Raw genomic sequence first — 19,963 nt, 5'->3', positions numbered from 1 at the left:
TAACCAATTTGAACATGTGGAGACATTGTCCGGGTGATCAAAATCCAGCTGATTTACTGTCTAGAGGATCCACTGCGGAGCAACTCTTACACAGTTCGATTTGGTGGAAAGGACCAAACTTTCGCTACACTGAGACGACTTTCGTCGAGCCCTACTACACCGAGGATACAGTCGGAATAGAAGAAACTACCTGTACAGCAGCAGCAATTCAGGATACAGTCGGCCTAGAAGAGGAAACGTGTTTGAAAGCAGCTGCTCGACCAGTGCTTACGATTGTAAACATCAACGACTACAGCTCTTATAACCGACTGATACGCATAACTGCATGGATACGATTTGCCAGAAATTGCAGGTACACAGACGCCAGAAAGAAGGGACCTTTAGACACAACTGAAGTACAAGAGGCTGAAATTTATTGGATACGTCGAACACAAGATAAAGTATTTGGACCGGATGTCAGCAGAATGGACATTACACTCAAGCGGTTCAGACCATATCACGAAAAATTAGGGCTTCTTCACTTGGGAGGTCGTCTTCAGTTCAGCAACCTCCGGGAAAGTTCCAAGCCCCCCATTCTGCTTCCTGCTTCAGACACATTCACGAAGTTGTTGGTCAAGAAGGAACACCAACGACTTTTACACGCTGGCCTCAGTTTTCTTTTAACTGAACTGAGAGAAAACTTTTGGATGCTGAGGGCCAGGCAGGTTGTATAGAAAGTCATTCACGAATGCACAGTGTGCCGGCGATATTCCTGCAAGCAATACTCGGAGCCCTTCGCGCCTCTGATAGCTGAACATGTTCAGCCCTCTCCACCTTGCGAAGTCAGTGGTATTGATGTTGCCGGACCGCTTCTACACAAAAATAACGGAGGAGCAACGAAGAAGTGTTACATACTCATCTTCACATGTGCAGTCATCAGAGCCTTCATCTGGAGCTTGTCACCAGTCTTACTTACGATAAATTCCTGCTAGCATTTAAACAATTTGTGCCATGACAAGGCATTTGTAAGATTCTATATTCCGACAACGCCAAGACATTTAGAAAGGCCTCAAGGGAGATCCAGCGACTTTATGGATTAATGAAATAACAGGAAGTACTATCGTATTTCGGAAGTCACAGGATTGTTTGGAAATTTATCACCGAACAAGCTCCCTGGTGGGGAGGATTTTGGGAACGACTCATTAGATCTGTGAAGTCTACATTGAAGAAAACACTGGGAAATAATTTCTAACTATGAAGAACTTTTGACAACGCTATATCAAGTTGAAGCGATGATAAATTCACGACCGATAACATTTGTGTATCCAGAAGCCTCTGAACCAACGACGCTTACGCCAAGTCATTTCCTCATAGGCCAAAGATTGACTATGCTTCCTCCAGACTTGTCGAGCACAGCATCAAGAGACACTGTCGTTGCGCGAATTACTTCAACGAAGATGGGAACAGAAAACAAGTGCTAAACAATCTCTGGAACCGGTGGCGACGAGAGTACCTCCAAGAACTTCGTTCAGCTCATATTAATGAAACTAGAAAATCAGAATCGGTGAAGCTTGGAGACCTACTACTGATAAAATAATTAAACTCGCCGAGACAATTGTGGAAGATGGGACAAGTGACAGAATTATTTCCGGGCAGCGACGGCAAAGTTCGCTCATGCAAAGTGCACACTTCTAATGGCAACACGTTGCGGAGACTGGTACAGATGCTGTACCACCTAGAATCTGCTGGACAAGCTCCGTCTTGAAAAGAAGCAAGCACCCGCAAATTGTTCGGCTGGGAGCTGTTAAATATTTTGCTCCGGAAAAGAAGAGAAGAGGAGGAAGTGACAAGCGAGCGTGGACACGAGCGAGCGCCTGCATTTTTTTTTGTTGTTTTTGCAAACGTCGAATAAACAAGACGTTCTCTACTTCGGCTCCGCTTCCTGATTTTCAACAATATTAGGGCACTTTTGTACGATGAAAGGCCCGTTTACAGTAGTTGAGAGCAGTTAACAGCAGAGCAGTGGCGCCATTTTAGTCGTGTTTTACAGTGACAATTGAAACAGTTTTGGCTAGCATAGGGAGGATGGTTCACGGTCATTCACAGGATTGACCTTTAATGCCTGATGAATTAATGTCCGCTGTGACCACCATGGTGGCTTAGAAGCTAGTACCGGTGCCAAATAGCCACTTCTTATCTCGATCGAGCCCGATCGAAATTCTCGACTGTGATTGGCTCCTGCTCGCAGCTTGTGCAAAGGAGGCAATCACAAATGAAAAATGCAATCAAAGTGCACCGTGTGACACTCTATAAGTCTTGTTATTGGGCATGAGGTCGTGGGTTTGATTCCCAGCTGCCACAACGGCACTCTGACGGGAGTGCGAAGCAAGAACACTTATGTACCAAGCATTAATTGTGTGCACATTAGTAAGACAAAGTTATGCCGGAGCCCTGCACTATGTCGTCTCTCATGGTACTGCATGTGTTGCTTTAGAACGGAAAACCCCATCGATCAATCACTAACGACGGACGTATGTAGTCGGGTGTTTTCTCTAAATGTTAAATGGATAGAAAAAAAAAGGGGGGGGGGGGATAGAAGAAATACTGCAGACATTCAATGGATATTGGTTGGCTGACAGCATCACGTCGGAAGCAGTATTAGAACAAATAGTACAGAACCATATGACCGGAAAAAGTTATGCCGCTTGCACATTATTATAAGGCAGAAAACCTCATTCACTACTCATGTTATCTTCATTCAGAAGAAGGCTACTACAACATGCATTATACAATACTGGCACAAGCATGATGACAATCCTTAACGAGGTTACTTCAATTTCATTTCATTTATTTACACTATAAGGACCCATATGTGGGCATTACATTGGGGGGGACATACAATCAGTAAAAAAATTATGGTAAAAGCAAGTAAGGAATAAAAAGTAGATGTGTCCATATATAAACTAAAAAAAGTAAGAGATCAGTAAGGCTTCAACTTGTGCTACTTGGTATGACATCATTCTGTATACTGTGCTATACTGACGTTACACAAAGTACAAAATAAAAGAAACTGACACACATGGGTATGCAGTTAGCGCACTTGTGTCAGTGCACAATATTACGCACATGTGGTACCTGTAAAATATTGCTCTCATGTGTGCGAGTTTTTAATTTTGTCCTTTGTGGAACAGTGTAGCACAGTAAACAGAAATATAAGAGATCAGCAATGACACCAAAACCTACATGAAAAAGTGGCACAACAACAAAAGCAAGTTCAGAAAACATCATTTTAAGAAAGACGATAAGCTGACCTAGATGAAGAGTAATCTGTTAATGCAACAACGTTTGATGATAAAGCATTCCACTCAGAAACTGACTACAAAAGGAACAAATTTTGAAATATTTCTGCTTTAGCAAAAATAGGATGTACTTTATGTACATGATGTGTATCAAGTGAAATATGAAGGGGCCGGGAGATATGGTTGTGGCTATGAAGTAAATTTACACTTCAAGAGCTCCAGATGCATGCTAAGTGTGCCCTCTCACCAGCAATAATGCCCCCTGCTGTAGATGGTAACCTTTCAGTTGGAGCAGGAAATCTACAAATTGTGAAACAGTACTAGCCATGTTGGACTTGCAGTAGGCATCTGTAGGTGCCATTGAAGAGTCATCACACATGTAGCTTTCTCCAGGCAGGCTTAAAATATAAATCCAGAATACCTGGCCACAAGCCACATGGAAATTTTGACTTAATCGTATCAGTCTGAATTGTACCACAAAATCCTGCATATCATGAGGCGTTCTAGATTTTGGCACATGAAATTTGCTTTTTTGTATTATATTGATGTGCCAAAGTTTTTCAGGGGTATGAGCAATTTTTAATCTTATGACAAAAACCAAGGTCATATGGTACCTATCTTTTTTTTCTTCTTCCTATTTTGCAGCCTCTAAATGGCCCCCCTCTCATGCTAAATTCAGATTCATATTGTACACAAGCTTTTAAACCACTGTATTTGTACTATTTGACATCTCAAATAGTATACAATGAAATACAAGCACGATAATAAACAAATTTCACTCAAAAGTAACTGGATAAGTCAAACTTGATTTTGAATGAAGCAGAATGAAAGCCATTAAAGTTTCTCACTATTTTCGTTGTTGCCACACAGACCTGGAAAATCGTTCATTGTTGTGCATGACTATTTCACATTAAAAGCACCATAAAAAGGCCTAATCCATTTAGGAGAGGCAGCCTTGCAGGTTGCCATAGCTTTTTATCAAGGTAAGCAAAGCAGCTAAATCCCTGCTCATAATTGTGACACGATGAGCATGATGAGCCAGAACATTAGTACCTTCCAAAAGTGCCACAATGACTACTTCACTGGCTTCATGGAGCGCTTTCAGGGCCAGTTTCTGCATCTTAAAATCATCACCAGTTATACGAAAAAGAATCTCGCGCACCACACGAGCAAATGGAAGGCAGGGGATGAGAGTCACTGCAGATGACTGATAATGCGCAATCTCTTGCAGCACTTTGTATCCTACTGGCTTTCTCGCAACTTTTTTGGGTGCAACCTGCAGGAAACAAAGCACATTGATTACAAAGAAGCATGGAAGTGCTTAAATGCCATTTTCACAAGCCCTTGTAAAAGTGCAGCTCAGTACCTAAAAGGCCACATTAAATTTCATGCTTAAAGGGATACTAAAGGCAAATATTGAATCAAGCTAAAGAGGCTCAGATTAGTGCTCAAAAATCTCTGAGGTGTCAATATTATCGTGAACAGAGCCTTAGTAATAGAGAAATTGAGGCAAATACAGGACATGATTATAGACTCCCCCGGGACATTTAAGTACTTGCTCGATGATGAAGGCACTCCTCATTTAAATTCTGTGACTAGTACTCAACCACTCGTTATAAAACCATCATTGTGTTGCATTTGAAGACGAAAGAAAATGCAACTTGTCCAGTTCTATTTCATTTTGAGAAAAAAGAACTCATTGACATTACCCTTGACGATGACGTGGGCGGTCGAAATATTTCATTTTCGCTTAAATCTGCGGCGCCCGTGCTTTCGCGTTTCAGTAGTTTTGTTATCGCGCAGTGGTACACTGGTTTTGCTGGCTCATGAAACTCGCACAAACTGCAAGTAGCAGGGAATTTCACTTCCATCTGATGTTGCGGGATACCCGAACGGTCCATGCCACATGACCAAAAAGCAGCTGCAGCGGCGAATCCAACACTCTGTCTTCGCTCGGTTTCTCCATGGCCGCGCGTTTGCGTTTTGTGCGAAAATCCGTACTGCCGTCTCTCAGGCACTGTTTTACTCATCGACAGCAGCAAAGGGCGGGGATGGCATATGCAACGTCACCACTTACTGGTTGGGTGGCGGAAGATTTGAAATGCGATAAATGTATTCAGACCCTTCAGATGCAATTTTCTCGTAAACTAATACCTATGTCACACGAGCACGCAAAAACTCTTTTATGTAAGCAGTCTTTTACCAAGTTAAAAGACTTTTTAATGAAGAGGTGTTGTGCAGTAGACACACGGCCCCGTCAATATCTTTTTAGTGTTTCCTTCTGAACATGCTACCGAAAGCATGGCGCTAGCGTTCGAAACAAAATCGACCAAAATAAACTGATGCATCTCGAAATATAAGGGGAAAACTTACTGTTTTGCACGTTTTTCAAATAAATTTAACAACGCCAGATTAAGAAACGTTAATGTAAAGATTTATTGTAGTAGTTGAAAAAGCGTTTGGGGAACTAGCTAAGTGCACACGTCTGGCAACATTATGCTTCTTTTTCTCGCGTTTGCAAGACAAACTTATTTTCTATGATGAGCTTAGATGACAGAAAAATATGCAATTGCTTATTTTCTTTAATATATGATACTCCCGGTTTCCAGAAAAGACAGCTTCTGAAAAAGAGATCATTCCCTGTAATCTGTCTGCGGACGAAACTCTTTTCCAGGAGAAGTCTTTTTGCTCAAAAGACTTTCGAGTGCCCGTGTGACAGGGGTATTAAGTCTTTTCTTGGCGTGAAACAAACATTGCGAGGTTTCTGAAATTATTGTAAAGCAGTCCACGTCAACTTTATATTTGCCTTTAATGTCCCTTTAAACTGCAGCGCACACAAAAGACCAAGTGCTTGTATGTTAACACGTTCACTGTATCGTTGGTCAAGGCCTGTATTCCCGTTATGCGGACGCCAAATTTATTTATTATTTATTTTATTTATGCATACTGCAATCACCTTTCCGCGATTTTAGCAGGGTAGTACAGAACGTTATTGTTGAATAATGGGGAATACATATACATCAATAGATACAGCTTACAAGATATCACAGATACAATATGTAGTAGCTGCACGATATAGTTAATGCGGGTACAGTTGAATTCAACTAGTAAGTTCCCAATCTATATATATATATAAAAAAAAGCTATCAGCCCTTCCACTGGGGTGGAGATGGAAGACCAGCGAAGCTGTACTATGGTGAGAATTATGTATTTCCAATTATGACTATTAAGATGTGATGGTGTAATTGGTTATTTGAACTATTAAAGAATTAAAAATATATATGATCCGGTGGTTCTTATTTATTTAGTGACCACAGGGACCATGGCCTTATGGTCGCTACAGTACACCGCCACAAGGTGTACGGCAAAGGTTGGCACGTTCTTCATAAACATGTCACCAACGCCGCCGCCATCAACAACAGTTCTGCGCGTTGCTGGTGCTGCTACATGTCCAAGTTTATACGTGATGATGAATAGTGGGGTTTATTGGCACAAGGGCCAGATGTGGCCAAAGAGCGCCAAGGCGATGATAATGGCATGTCAGTGGTACATGAATAGTGAATTATGAGGTGTGGATAAAACATTAGATGGCTGTAAAGGGGCCTAAAAATAGTCGCTGTAAAGAGCGTAAAATCTGCATGTAATAAGGTTATGACAATGATCAATGACGATATTCAAGTTATTTCACATGTAGTAATTGGCAAAAGCACTACTGCCTAAACAGAGCCCTTGAACCCCAAGAGCCTGGAGGCAGGTGCTATACTGAACTACTGTCACAGCGGCATCCTCTGGAGAGAGGATGTGCTACGAATTTATTGGGCTTATGACATGTAGGACAACATCGTTCAAGAATGCGAGGACTGCTTTGGTTGTAAAGAGTGGTTCTTTACCAAGAAACATGGAGGGATGGAGCGGGACACAATAGCTGTATGCAAGAGGAAAATGTTTTCTTCTCTGTTTCGGCTTCCCGACACTTCAGGAGGACATGGAGGACGGTCAGCCTCTCACCACATTAACCACAGGTTGGAGGCTCGTTACCAGTCAACAGAAAATTGTGAGTACCATATGTGCGTCCTATTCTGAGACGACAGAATAGGACATCAGTTCGTCGTGTTTTTATTGTACAGGGCCAGAAACCTAACTGTGGTTTAATCAAGTGGAGCTTATTATTTGTTTCGGCGTCCCATAAACGTTACCAGTGGTTTCGCAGTTTCGTTCGCAAAAAAGGCTTGAGATCTGTGGCAAGAATAGCAGCGGCAAGATTAATAGCTTGAGATGTAATTGATGTGGCCACTTTGTCTGCCAGTTCATTACCCTCAATGCCTCTATGGCCAGGAACCCAGCATATTGTCACATGTCTACCAGATGAATAAATATTGCACAGGTATGTATAAAGCTCAATAAAAACAGGATTTTTTTGTATTCTTATAGACGTTAGTGGCTTTACGACACTTAAGGAGTCCGTGAATATTATTGCATTCTGTTGTTTTAATTTATTAATGTGTTTAACCGCAGACAGCACTGCATAGGCTTCTGCAGTAAAGATGCTTGTATAAGGGTTCAATACGTCCGATTCAGAGAAAGAGGGACCAATTGATGCATAAGATACGCCAGCGTGCAATTTTGATGCGTCGGTGTAGAATGCAGTACACGAATACTTAGATTGGAGTTCACGGAAATGCATTCGAATTTCGAGGACTGCTGCGTACTTTAACTTTTACAAAAGATATATCGCATTCTATCAGCTGCCACTCCCAAGGAGGTGGCAGTTTAGCTGGAGGCATTATGCAATGTTCGAGGAGTGGGACATCCATTTCAACGCTAAGCTCCCTCACATGCAGTGAAAAAGGCTGTCTCACAGAGGGTCGATTATGGAAAAGTGTAGTACATGTCAAATCATTAATGGTCTTCGAACACGGATGTTCATGATTAGAGTGTACTTTGAGGAAATATGTGAAAGTGCTGTATGATCTCTGCAGATGGAGTGACCATTCATTCGATTCTACATATAAGCTTTCAATAGGGCTTGTTCTGAAAGCGCCGGTGGCCAGGCGGATACCTAGATGGTGAACGGGATCTAGCATCTTCAGTGCGCTTGGAGCGGCAGAGTGATATACTACAGCCCCATAATCTAGTCGTTAACGAATCAGACTCTTATAAAGGTTTAATAGACACTTCCTGTCGCTGCCCCATGTTGTGCGAGATATAATCATTAGGTTCACTGTTTTTAGGCATTTTGCTTTGAGATATTTGATGTACGGAATGAAAGTTAGCTTAGAGTCAAGTATAATGCCTAAAAACTTGTGGTCTTTGTTCACAGGTATTTGCTGTCCACACAGTCCTACACAAGGATCTGGAATCAGGCCTCTCTTTCTTGTGAAAAGAACACAAAAACTTTTGTGGGGGTTAACTTTGAACCCGTTTTCGTCTGCCCACTTAGACACTTTGTTCAACCCCTGCTGTACCTGTCTCTCGCACACGGCCAGGTTACAGGACTTGAAGCCCACTTGTATATCGTCCACGTAGACAGAATAAAATATAGCCGGTGGTAATGAGGCACGAAGTGTGTTCATCTCCACGATAAACAGTGTGCAGCTGAGCAGGCCTCCCTGGGGTACACCTGTTTCTTGTATAAATGGACGCGACAGTGCATTACTTATTTTAACCCAGAATGTGCAGTTGTGTAGCTAGCTTTCAATAATGGTTAACATATTACCGCGGATGCCCATTGCTGACAGATCGCATAGGATTCCGTAACGCCAAGTCGTATCGTACGCCTTTTCCATATCGAGAAACACGGATAAGAAGTATTGTTTATGTATGAAAGCATCACGAATGTTTGCTTCGATGCGCACGAGATGGTCGGTTGTAGACCGTCCTTCTCTGAAGCCGCACTGATATGGATCAAGAATTTTATTTGACTCAAGGAAGTGTAAAAGGCGACGGTTTATCATTTTTTCAAAGAGTTTGCAGATACAACTTGTGAGGGCTATTGGGCGGTAACTTGTTACTAATGTGGGGTCTTTACCTTGTTTCAAAATAGGAACGACAAGGGATTCTTTCCATGCAGTAGGTAGGTACCCGGCAGCCCATATAGCATTGAAAAGTGCGAGTAGCGTTATTTGAGTGTCACTGTGAATGTGTTTAATCATGTCGTACATGATCCTGTCGGGTCCAGGTGCAGAGCTCCAACATGCAGTCAAGGAGGCTCTCAATTCGGCGATGTTAAAAGGCATGTTATAGGGTTCGTTCTGTCTGCATTTACGGTCAATAGCCTTGCGTTCTGCGATTTGTTTGTGCTTAAGGAATGCCTCGGAATAATTATTCAAACTAGACACGCGCTCGAAGCGTTCGCCAAGAGCATCAGCTTGGTCTTCCAAGCTGTTCGCTTCGTCATTCACTAGCGGCAAGGGATGGATTTCTTTTCCCTTTAGCCTCATTAGCCTGTCCCATACTTTTGCCTCTTGAGTATACGAATTGATACTTGAGAGAAACCTCTCCCAACTTGCCCTCTTAGCCTGTCTTCGCGTCGTTCTTCCCTGGGATTTAACATGTTTAAATTCTATTAGGTTTTCAGCCGTAGGACATTCACGTAGTTTGCCCCAAGCTTTATTTTGTTTCCTTCGTGCCTGTCTACAATCGTTATTCCACCAGGGGACCCGTCTTTTGAATGAAGTGCCACTTGTTTGAGGAATGAACTTCTCAGCGGCGTCAATGATGAAAGCAGTAAAATATGATACGGCATGATCTATAGTAAAATTATTTATAAAATCTCATGATAAGTACGTGGATTCCCTAAAGCATTCCCAGTCAGCTGAGGCCAGTTTCCAGCGAGGAACATGGGGAAGAGAGTCATGTTCGGTTACTAAGTTTAGGGTTACTGGGAAATGATCACTTCCGAATGGGTTTTTAATTACATGCCATTCTAAATCAGGGAAAAGTGAGGCAGAGCCAATTGACAGGTCTATTGATGAATATGAACTATGATGGATATTGTAATATGTTGGTTCCTTCTTATTGAAGAGGCACGCACTGGAGTTAACAAGGAAGTTTTCAATGAGTCGACCTCTCGCATCGCGAGTCTCCCCAAAGGGTATGATGAGCATTAAAATCACCAGTGATAATGTATGGTTCTGGGAGCTGGTCGATGAGGCTGTAAAAATCCGTTTTACTGAGGTGATGGTTGGGTGGTATGTAAATGGAGCAAATCGTTATAAGCTTGTTGAATAAAATTGCTCGCACAGATACAGACTCGAGAGACGTGTGAAGGGCAAACTGTTGGCAAGCAACAGACTTATTTACAACTATGGCTACACCTCCGGACAAGGCAGAAGCGTTGTCACGATCTTTACGGAAAATGGCATATTGCCTGAGAAAGTTGGACTGTGTAGGTTTTAAGTGAGTTTCTTGGACACACAGCACCTTCGGATTAAATTTATGTACGAGTTCTGTGATGTCGTCAAGGTTATGAAGTAGTCCTCTGACGTTCCACTGTAGTATCTGTGTGGCCATGTTGCAGACGATGTTTGTGCTGTGTGTCTCGTGTAAAAAACACTAACTTAACTTACAGAGCCCTTGTTGGGCCCTGTGATGGGGGCTTTTTCTTTTTTGGAGCGGTCGAGAAATTCTCGCCGCTGCTTAGGCGCGCGCTGGCTGCGCCGTCTGGCTTGAAGATGTGTCCATTGGCTCTTGCGGCACGCTGGACACCCGCTCTTGAGAGCGGTTTGTTTGCGGTGAAGGCCTCGTCTCGAGGGACGAGACCTTGGAGGCCACCAGCTCGGAGGTCGATGGCCCCTTCTGGGATGGCGGAGCAGTGCTAGCTGCAGCCGCCGAGGGGGCAGATGGCTTCACCGCCGACTCACTACGCGTGGGCCGGACAGCAGCCGGAAGCCGCTGCGACGCTGCCCCCTGACGCGTCACATCGGCAAAGCTGGTTTTCGGCAGGTAGGACACCTGCCTTCATGCCTCTTTGAATGAAATGTTTTGTTTAACTTTATTCGTGACAATTTCTTTTTCCCTTTTCCATGATGGGCAGGACCGCGAGTATGCGGCGTGCTCCCCATCACAGTTCACACAGTGGAGAGAGTTTTCGCATGATTCAGAGAGATGCTCAGTTGCACTGCATTTCGCACAAGTCTGACAGCCTCGGCAGTTCTGCGAACTGTGGCCGCATTTTTGGCACTTGAAGCATCGAAGAGGGTTTGGCACGTATGGCCTGACACGTAATTTAATGTATCTGGCTTCAATGGTCTCGGGTAGGACACTAGAACCAAAAGTAATAATTATATGTTTTGTCTTTAGCTCCTTGCCATCGCGCCTCATCTTGATTCGATTTACAGTCAAAACATTTTGTTCTTTGAATCCTTCCAAAAGTTCATCTTCGGGGAGCTCCAACAGGTCGTCATCAGAAATAACACCGCGGGTGGTGTTCATGGTGCGGTGCGGGGTCACAGTCACAGGAAAGTCTCTAAACGACACTAGATTCTGTAGTTTATCATGCTGTTCCTTATCACGGAGTTCCAGAAGGAGGTCACCGCTGGCCATCCTCGTCGCCTTGTAACCTGGTCCTATAGTCTCTGTCAGAGTCTTTGTAACAATAAAGGGTGAGATCACTCTCACGGTCTTTTCAGTTTTCTCACTATATACCACGTGGTAGCGTGGAAAGTTCTCAACTTGTCGGCCAAAAAATTTAAGAACTTCTTCGGTGCACCCTCTCTTTTGGGGGCGATCAGAAAGCACGGGAAAAGAACTAGCCATGCAAACATTCATGTTTCGGCAGAAACGCCAGCCACCCACCATGGAGTCCTACTAGGGGACGCTGCAGTGCCTGTAAACATAGGCCCTGCAGACGCCAGCTGTACGTCACCACTATAACCGAATATGAAATAACCTAGGCAGGCTACTCACACAGGGTTAACCCTCGCTGCCAAGATCGGAAGTAATATTGAAAAGGGGAGAAGACAGGAAAGATTAAAAGTAAGAGAGAAAGACGAAGGTTGGAGAGGAGGATAGGAAAAGGCAACTACCGATTTCTCCCGGATGGGTCAGTCCGGGAGTGCCGTCTACGTGAAGCCAAGGCCAAAGGGGTGTGTTGCCTCCGCCGAGGGGCCATAAAGGTCCAAGCACTCAGCATCGGCTCAACCCCCAGGATCCCCTTTTCCCCGGACACGGCTAAGCCACGCACGGTTAAACATGGGAGGGTCCAACCCTCGTGTGCTCGGGTCCGTGGTGGCGCAACTCACCAAACGCCTGCTTGCGCAGACGCCCCTGCGGGGCCAAGTTTATACAGCTCCTCAGAATTTTGAGAATGACAGCCCATAAACAAATGTCATGAAACAAAACACTGGCAGCACATGCCTTTTATTAAATCTTCTGAGACTGAAATATTAAAAGTGCGAAACAAAAAAGACGCAGTTTCCCCCAAAAGGCGAAGCATCAATAGCGATCGCAAATTATTAGCGAGCTATACGGAGTAAGGATAGTAGTTTTATCGGCTGTATAAACTTGGACACATTCGTTTACTAACTGAATCAACAAGGATGGTGCCAGCGCGCACACGCAAACATGTATAGATCACACTCCCGATGACTGCACACAACCGCTGTCAAAACACTGGCGTGAGCAAGCGTGCTAGCAGCAGCGAGCAAAGGTCCGTGTGGTCTATCGCTTCAACGGAAACTGAGTGGCAAAAGCACAGCGCATACAAAGGTTGGAGCCATGTTGCAGATTGCTTTCAAGATACGGTGCGTGCAACTGCCCGTCGCCGCGCAAAGTACAAGTACGCAGTTAATTGCTCGCACAGCAAGAGCTGCACTCCCTCCTTTCCGTGCTGCCTTCCCGCTTTCCTCCTTTGGCGTGGGTGATTGAGTCGCCAGTTCCCCTTGCGCCCGGTCGCAAGATACGCAATTAGTGCCGCAACTACTAAACGTCGATCTAAACGTCACCTCCCGTCAACCCACGGCCTTTTGCGTGACGGAAGAAGTCGCGTTTACTCTCCGCCGTGCGTTCGCTCCCCGTGAAAGAATGCGTTCCTCGCGGGCTTTCACTCGCACATACAGCATACACCCCACGAGAGGTTTTTTTCAACATGCAGTCACGACCATTGGAGACTGAGCCCTTAACAGCTTCGCTGTAAAAAAAAAAAAAAAAAAGACAGCGAGGGTTATGCGGGTACAAGCCAATTCAAGTAGTAAGCGCATGCTTTAATTGTAAGGAAAACATTGACACTGAGGTCGCTGAAACTATTGTATTGTTTAGCTTGTTCCAGTTGACTATGGCGCATAGAAAGCACGAATACTTAAAACAATTATTGCGTGTGCATAGAGGGGTTATGGTAAGCTCGTGCCTCTGCCTGGTAGAGTAGCAAGAAGAAAAAAATATTGCCCATGTTAGCCTTATAATGTCCCTTGATTAGTTGATATTGAGCAAAAGTATCTTACCGTTAAGTGTGAAAGCGGAGCTCTGTTTAACAGGTCTTGCAGGTCTGTAACAATTCCTTGAATGGGTGTTGTATAACTATCTTTTTGCGTTATTACAGGGGTGGCGCGGTTGAAACAATGTAGCAGAGTGGCAGCAGTATTTGAAGTTGCGTTGGGCTTGGCACGCAAAGCTCGATGGTGCTACCCTGGCTGCAATGCGTCCATCAGAACCAGCAGTAGCCCAAATGATGCAAGGGTGAAAGCGAGGGAAGTGATCAATTTCTGCGGAGAATGTCCTGGCAAGCCAGTCATGTGTTTGCCATGCATGCTTCAATTCTGCACACAAGTGAAACCTGTGAAGTGAGCACAACAACTAAAAGTTTTCTGTGCTAAATTTTGATAACTCAAGTTTCTCCGTTGTTGCGTGATCTGCTTGAGTCATGACTATGCGTCATGACTATGCTTTCTTTTGTGCCGAAGTTATTCCTAATAACATCTCTGATGTATCACAGCGCATCGTATCCTTCGAAGATGTTACCGTCTTCATCCCTTATAGCCATTTGTGAATTTTTAGTTGGAGCTCTGAATGCTCTTACATGGTTTTAGCATTTTTTTGGTGCACCTATGTTTGCATACCATTCCTCATGGGTGTGTGCATAAGTCTACAGTGGCCTCGGGTACTTCAAGCCACACTGACATGGTTGAGCTACTTCTCACCCAAACCTTACCACTTCAAATGCCACACAGGATTAAAGGCCAACTGCAACAAAATTTTGGACCCCCTAAAAAACCTAATTTAAGATAATGTATATATAGAGGAGACTCCGTGCAAAACTTGACATCTGAAATATGAGGGAAGTGTCACGAAAACCACGAAAAAATTGTCGTTTTTGACACTGAAACTGAAAAGAACATCGCCACTGCCGATTGAAGTGCATAACCTCCGCGATTGTAACAGCGCACCTGTGTAAACTGGGAAGCCACACTGCTGCATAGCATGGATACTACGGCCACCGCGGGGTGCCGCAATGAGCTTTCTCACCACTGATACGCTCGAAGTATTGTGTGCTCCGATTCAGATTGGTCTTAGTGGTTCTCCAGGCGTGGCGATGTGAGCCAGCCCGAATACCCGCTGTAAAATCTCAGATGCAGCGCGCTAAAACTTGCGTCATCGCGACACCACTAGATGCACGCATCATTTGCTTAGGTGCTGTTTTAAGACTGCTAACCAAAAAACTATACAATTAACAGTACTGCAGCTTTTCCAAGAATGGTTCAACGGTATATATAACAAATTTAGCCAAAGCGAATTCAATTTTGGTGCAGTTGGCCTTTAAAGATGGCAAGCAGAAGGAAGAGCAAGGAGAGGCTAATAACCCAGTCAGACGGGCAAATTTAGTGACACTTTGAGCGAGTGCACTTCGCATTTAGTGTCACTAGCATGCTGTCAGGCGGAAAGGTCTAGTGATACGTGCTAAGGAGTGCACTTGTCATGGAGTGCACTTGCCAGCGAGTGCGTTCGGCGAACTCACTTGGCTACGATCAAGTGTGTTTGCTTGGCTGCGATGATGTCTTGTCTCAGCTCATGACGATTGCACCCAGCTGGCATCAGGTGGATTTCATGATGTCATGGTGTAAAAGCGTCCATCCTCCGCGCCGTGGGAGCCGTGCTGTCTGCTAGAGCGAAGGCGGTTTTGCTGCGCCAAATCATCTGCTGTGGAGTGCGCCATTTTGAATCTTTGGATTTTGGATACGTTCCGTGCTTGTACTGACTCAAAGCAAACTGAAGTGTTAACGAGATTATGATATCTTAATTTTTTTATTGCAAAACTTCTTCTAAATAAGCATTTCTTTTTGTAATATAAGAGTAACGTTTCTAAAACTCAAAATGCTAACAAATATATCAAGCTGTACCAATGGCTCTACAATTCTGAATCGGCATTGTCATCAATCCCTAACGACACTTTGTTTTGCCGTCTAGCACCACGCCGCCATAACGCAGTCGAATTGACACTCAGCAAGGTGAAGTGCACTTGCTCGAAGTGCCACTAAATATGCCCGTCTGACTTGGGTATAAGCGATGTTGAAGAAGACATTTGTTTGTCTACTTCAAAAGGCTATGATGCACCAGCAAAGCACTTGACCTTTTACGACAGGGGGAAATGACATTTTTTTAGTTGGGACTGGCAGCAGTACAGCGCAGTGCTCCAACATGATTCATGGCTTTTCATGGAATGAACGAAAGCCTCAAGTCAGCAACAGCTCCAGGTCTTGCCATTACTTTACCTTCTTTACAACAAGGAGGTAGACATTAAAACATTACTGTAAAGTAGTCGTGAGAGAACAGCTGTATCATTTGAGTGAAGGACAGTTCAAAGCAATGCTATGCATCCATAAGACAGAAGGTGAAAACATTTAATTTTTGATGCTCTCACAACCTCTGCAGCAGCTTGAAGCTGATCAGTTTGTAATAAATGCACTTTTTATTTACTGTTTTTTTTTTCTTCCCCTTGAAAAAAAAATATCTACACTCACCTGCTTGCGTTTACTTGGTGTCTGCAAAGTGGAAGATTCACGTCCCTGCCTAACTGTGGTGAATTTGACAGCTGACTTTTCTTTCAAAGTCCTCCTGGGACTTGAAGTTGAGGCCAGTGTTCTTTTATGCTCCGAAGTGGCCTTTTCACGAGATGAACCATATGCAGCACCCTGCAAATCCTCTTATGTCTTCAACTGCGTGCGCCAAGGTATCGCTAACAATGTTTTAAAGATTTGCAATTAACCATACATATATATGAGTAAGATCACAACTAAGGGAATGCTGAAAAGTGACAGTAGAATGATCATCTCATACCACCAGACTAAAATGCATGCACATTATGATTTGTAGCATGTCATGTAACAAATCACAGCCCATGTTGCGCAAATTGGCAGCCACTGTAGCAGTCATTAAGTTACCAAAACTTTGGACCATAGTCTTTAGATACCCTGGCCTTATATGCACATAGCTTTTACATTAAGGTCATGTGCAGTGGAGCCAGAGCAGAAGAAATACAAGAAATATATATATATATATATATATATATATATATATATATTTTTGCCTGTTGCTAAACTTTTCCAAGTCGCCCTAGCATCCAATAGTCTGAAGTTTTTTTTTTTTTGTTTTTTTTTTTTAACATCAGTGCTGCTTCCCATCTTAATCAACAGGTGTCTTACCTGTTTACTTCTGGTAGAAAGCGGCGAGCTTTCATTAGCCTGTCCCTGCCTTGCTCTGCTGAACCCGTCAGCAGACTTTTCTTCGGGTGCACTTTTCCTGCCGCGTTGAACACCATTTTGTGCCAAGGAATCAGAAGCAGCCTCTTCACGATAAGTACTCCAGAATGACTTGCGAGGTGCTGCAACTACTGGACTGGCTACTGAAGTAGAATATGGAGGTGCCTTGGAGCTTGCCACTTTTTCAGGCTTAGGCCGGGATATTTTTCTTGGCGACATTTCTGGCGGTAAGCCAGCACCGCTCATTGTTTGCTTCCTTTTCACGTTTTCATGCTGTAAGCTGGATTTTGCGTCGCCTCTCAATGGACTCCGGGGGCTCCTGCATGACCAAAGGTTTGCAATTTCTCCCATAGTAAAGCAAACCACTGCTACAGATAATGCCAATAAATTATGGGCTTTCTGCTTTTTGCCTATACTTGACACACGTCATGTAACTTCGTTGTTACAAAATTCAGAGGAATCTAATGAAATACCTGAAAAATTAGACTGAATTGCTTTCTGTTGCAGGCTAACCCACCATGTGAGGCTGTTTAGTGTATTAACATAAGCATACACAAAATGCACAAAAATTGGATGTACTCCTGAAACAAAACAAAACTATGCAGGCAATACAGTTTACTTTCACCAGGTTAGACTGTCACAGCTTAGCAACTTATGGCAACTAGCAATAAACAGTTATGACACCATGATGACTTTGCAGTTCATACTATCATATAAGGCCACAGCCCAAAACCCTATTACTAAATGCAACCGACAGGAGACGACAAGGGAAATTTAAAATAAGTTATAAGGGATGTCAGAGAGAAAGGCTGTGGAATAATTTTTCCTGTAATTGTGCACCTTGCATGCTTAGCTTTTACACACATAAGAGCAACACTTCAAATCGTGGTAGCATTGAGGTTATTTCCCAGCCTTTGAAGGATCCCCATCATCTTCAGTGACACATTTAGCATTTTAGCAAAAATTGATGTCCGTGACACAAGCCAAGGCAGTGCACAGAACAGCCAAGGCTAAGGAGCAATATTCGCACCCTTCTTTTAGGTGCCTTTGCGGCAGTGGCGCACCGATGGGGGGAGGGGGGGGGTTGTAACCCCCCCTCCCTGAGGCTAAGTTAACCGCCCCCTTTTGTTTAACCCCTTTTCTTTCCTTGCGCCTTTGAGTACTGCAACTAAGATGTAAGACGCGCAATCGTCTGCACACTCGCAAACTTGCGCAAAAAGCGCATTTTTTGCCAATTTCCCGTAAGACATTAAAATTAGTGCTGTTTAGTTGGTATTGGCAAACTAAAGCAAACTGTCAACCCCCCCCCCCCCCCCCCCCCCTCCGGCAGAGATCCAGTGGTGCGCTACTGCTTTGCTGCATAGCTGGCCTGACGAATTGCATTAAGTTGACATACTTACGAAATGGTGCTAGTACGGAGGTTAAGACACCCGCCTAGAAAGCGCGAGGCGCGTGCTGTGGACTGCGCTGGCGACATTAGCTATAACACGTGGTACAAAACCGACTTAATGTGCATGCACGACTACATTTATGAGATGACATGTCTCCTCTCGCTCTGCTGATCGCCTAAATGTTCTGGCTGCTGCCTTGGCCGTCAGGAGCGCGTTCTAGACAAGTGTCTTCTCTCTGTACAATGTATGTACTAATATAGTACACTAGAGCACAAGTACAGAGTTCAAGTTTCATATATGAGACTATGAGCACGAATACCGACCTTGTTAGTGAATGCTGCTGACGCGCCAGCGACTCGTTACGCAAGTCATCTTTATGATCACTTTCTTTCAACATAATCGAACTGAGAGACGCCTCTGACGATGATCTTGACATAGCCCACTTTGCAAGAGTTCGCCACTGGCCGCTGCGTGGACGCGACCGCGCCGAGCTTGAGCTGCTGCTTGTAACGCTAGCAGGGCTAGCAGTTGAGTGCAGAAAGCGTTGTGATGCCATGTCTGTCAGAACTGAGCAGCTCTACGGCTATACGGCGTTGAGGGGACAGAGAGTCAGCAAACTACTTGAAGAATGTTTTGGCGACATGCACACACAACTCTTGCACTTGTTTTGGAGTACGAAAATGCGTTGTACTCACTACTCTTTCCGTAGCATGTTTAAAAGCCCGCTACAATGAGCGCGGGAAAACTAACATTTTGCATGGTTGCCCACATAGAATAAAGAACCAACTTGGAGAATATTTTGAGTGGCGCGACCGGCGGCCGTGGAGAGGGCCTTTTCGTGCGGAAAAGTAGCGGCGGCGCTGTAGTCGACCACTCTTGAAAGCGTCGTCCGGCCTCGCAGGCGGCAGCTTGCCGGTGCGTTTGCAGAAACGGAGAGTTTCCACGAAAGGAACGTAGAAATTAATGTTTCATCGCAACTGAACGACATTACTGTCCCGGCTACAATTAATCTGCGCCGGGCGAGCACCTGGCATGATCGGAGAGGTTTTTTTTTTTTTCTTTTTTTTTTATGACGCGCAAAATTATTGTAAGATGATTGGTGGAAGCGCGACAATAACCTTATTATAGAAAACATATTATTAACCTGCTGCTTGGAAATTGGATCAAACGTCGCTATTGGAGCGATCAATGCCCGTCGTTCATTTTATTGCCTGCTTAATCATAAATTTTCCTGTACAAGACGCATTCTAAATGAGCACAGCGGAGTGCGTGAGCTGTATTGCAATAACTGTATTGTCAAGTGGTAGTGACGGTCGAGACAATGCCTCCTTTACTAGATGCCTGCCGCGTCGCTCGTTTTCCCATTGGAGCGGAGGTTCCCGTAGTTCAGGGTGGTCGCGGAGAGACGGCGCTCGATGCCGACCCTACTTAGAGTTCCAGTGACTCTAACCCTACTTCCTGTTGCGGAGGAAGTGACGATAACGAGGCTGGCACGCGCTCGACCAATGGCTTGACGAGAGACCGCGGGTCCTGCCTCCGGGATCGCAACAAACGCCGTTGTAATCTCGGAGGCAGGGTCACGTGGTTCAGGTTTGGAGCGGCC

General features: G+C 44.3%; 1 protein-coding gene across 1 annotated transcript; it reads right to left on the bottom strand.

Moving 5' to 3' along the window:
• Positions 1–2,810: 2,810 nt before the first annotated feature.
• LOC119436104 (histone H3.v1-like) lies at positions 2,811–19,420 on the bottom strand. Its single transcript, XM_037702849.2, has 4 exons — positions 18,684–19,420; positions 16,913–17,288; positions 16,232–16,402; positions 2,811–4,554 (listed from the first exon to the last, which is right to left on the bottom strand). Exons 1-4 carry the CDS (start codon positions 18,914–18,916, stop codon positions 4,219–4,221), a joined length of 1,116 nt encoding a protein of 371 aa, XP_037558777.1. The 5' UTR covers positions 18,917–19,420; the 3' UTR covers positions 2,811–4,218.
• Between the last annotated feature and the right edge of the window lie 543 nt (positions 19,421–19,963).

This window comes from Dermacentor silvarum, chromosome 1 (assembly GCF_013339745.2).
Source record: "Dermacentor silvarum isolate Dsil-2018 chromosome 1, BIME_Dsil_1.4, whole genome shotgun sequence".
Lineage (NCBI taxonomy): Eukaryota > Metazoa > Arthropoda > Arachnida > Ixodida > Ixodidae > Dermacentor > Dermacentor silvarum.
Note: the sequence above shows the minus strand (reverse complement) of the source record. Positions and strands in the feature narration are given on the sequence as shown.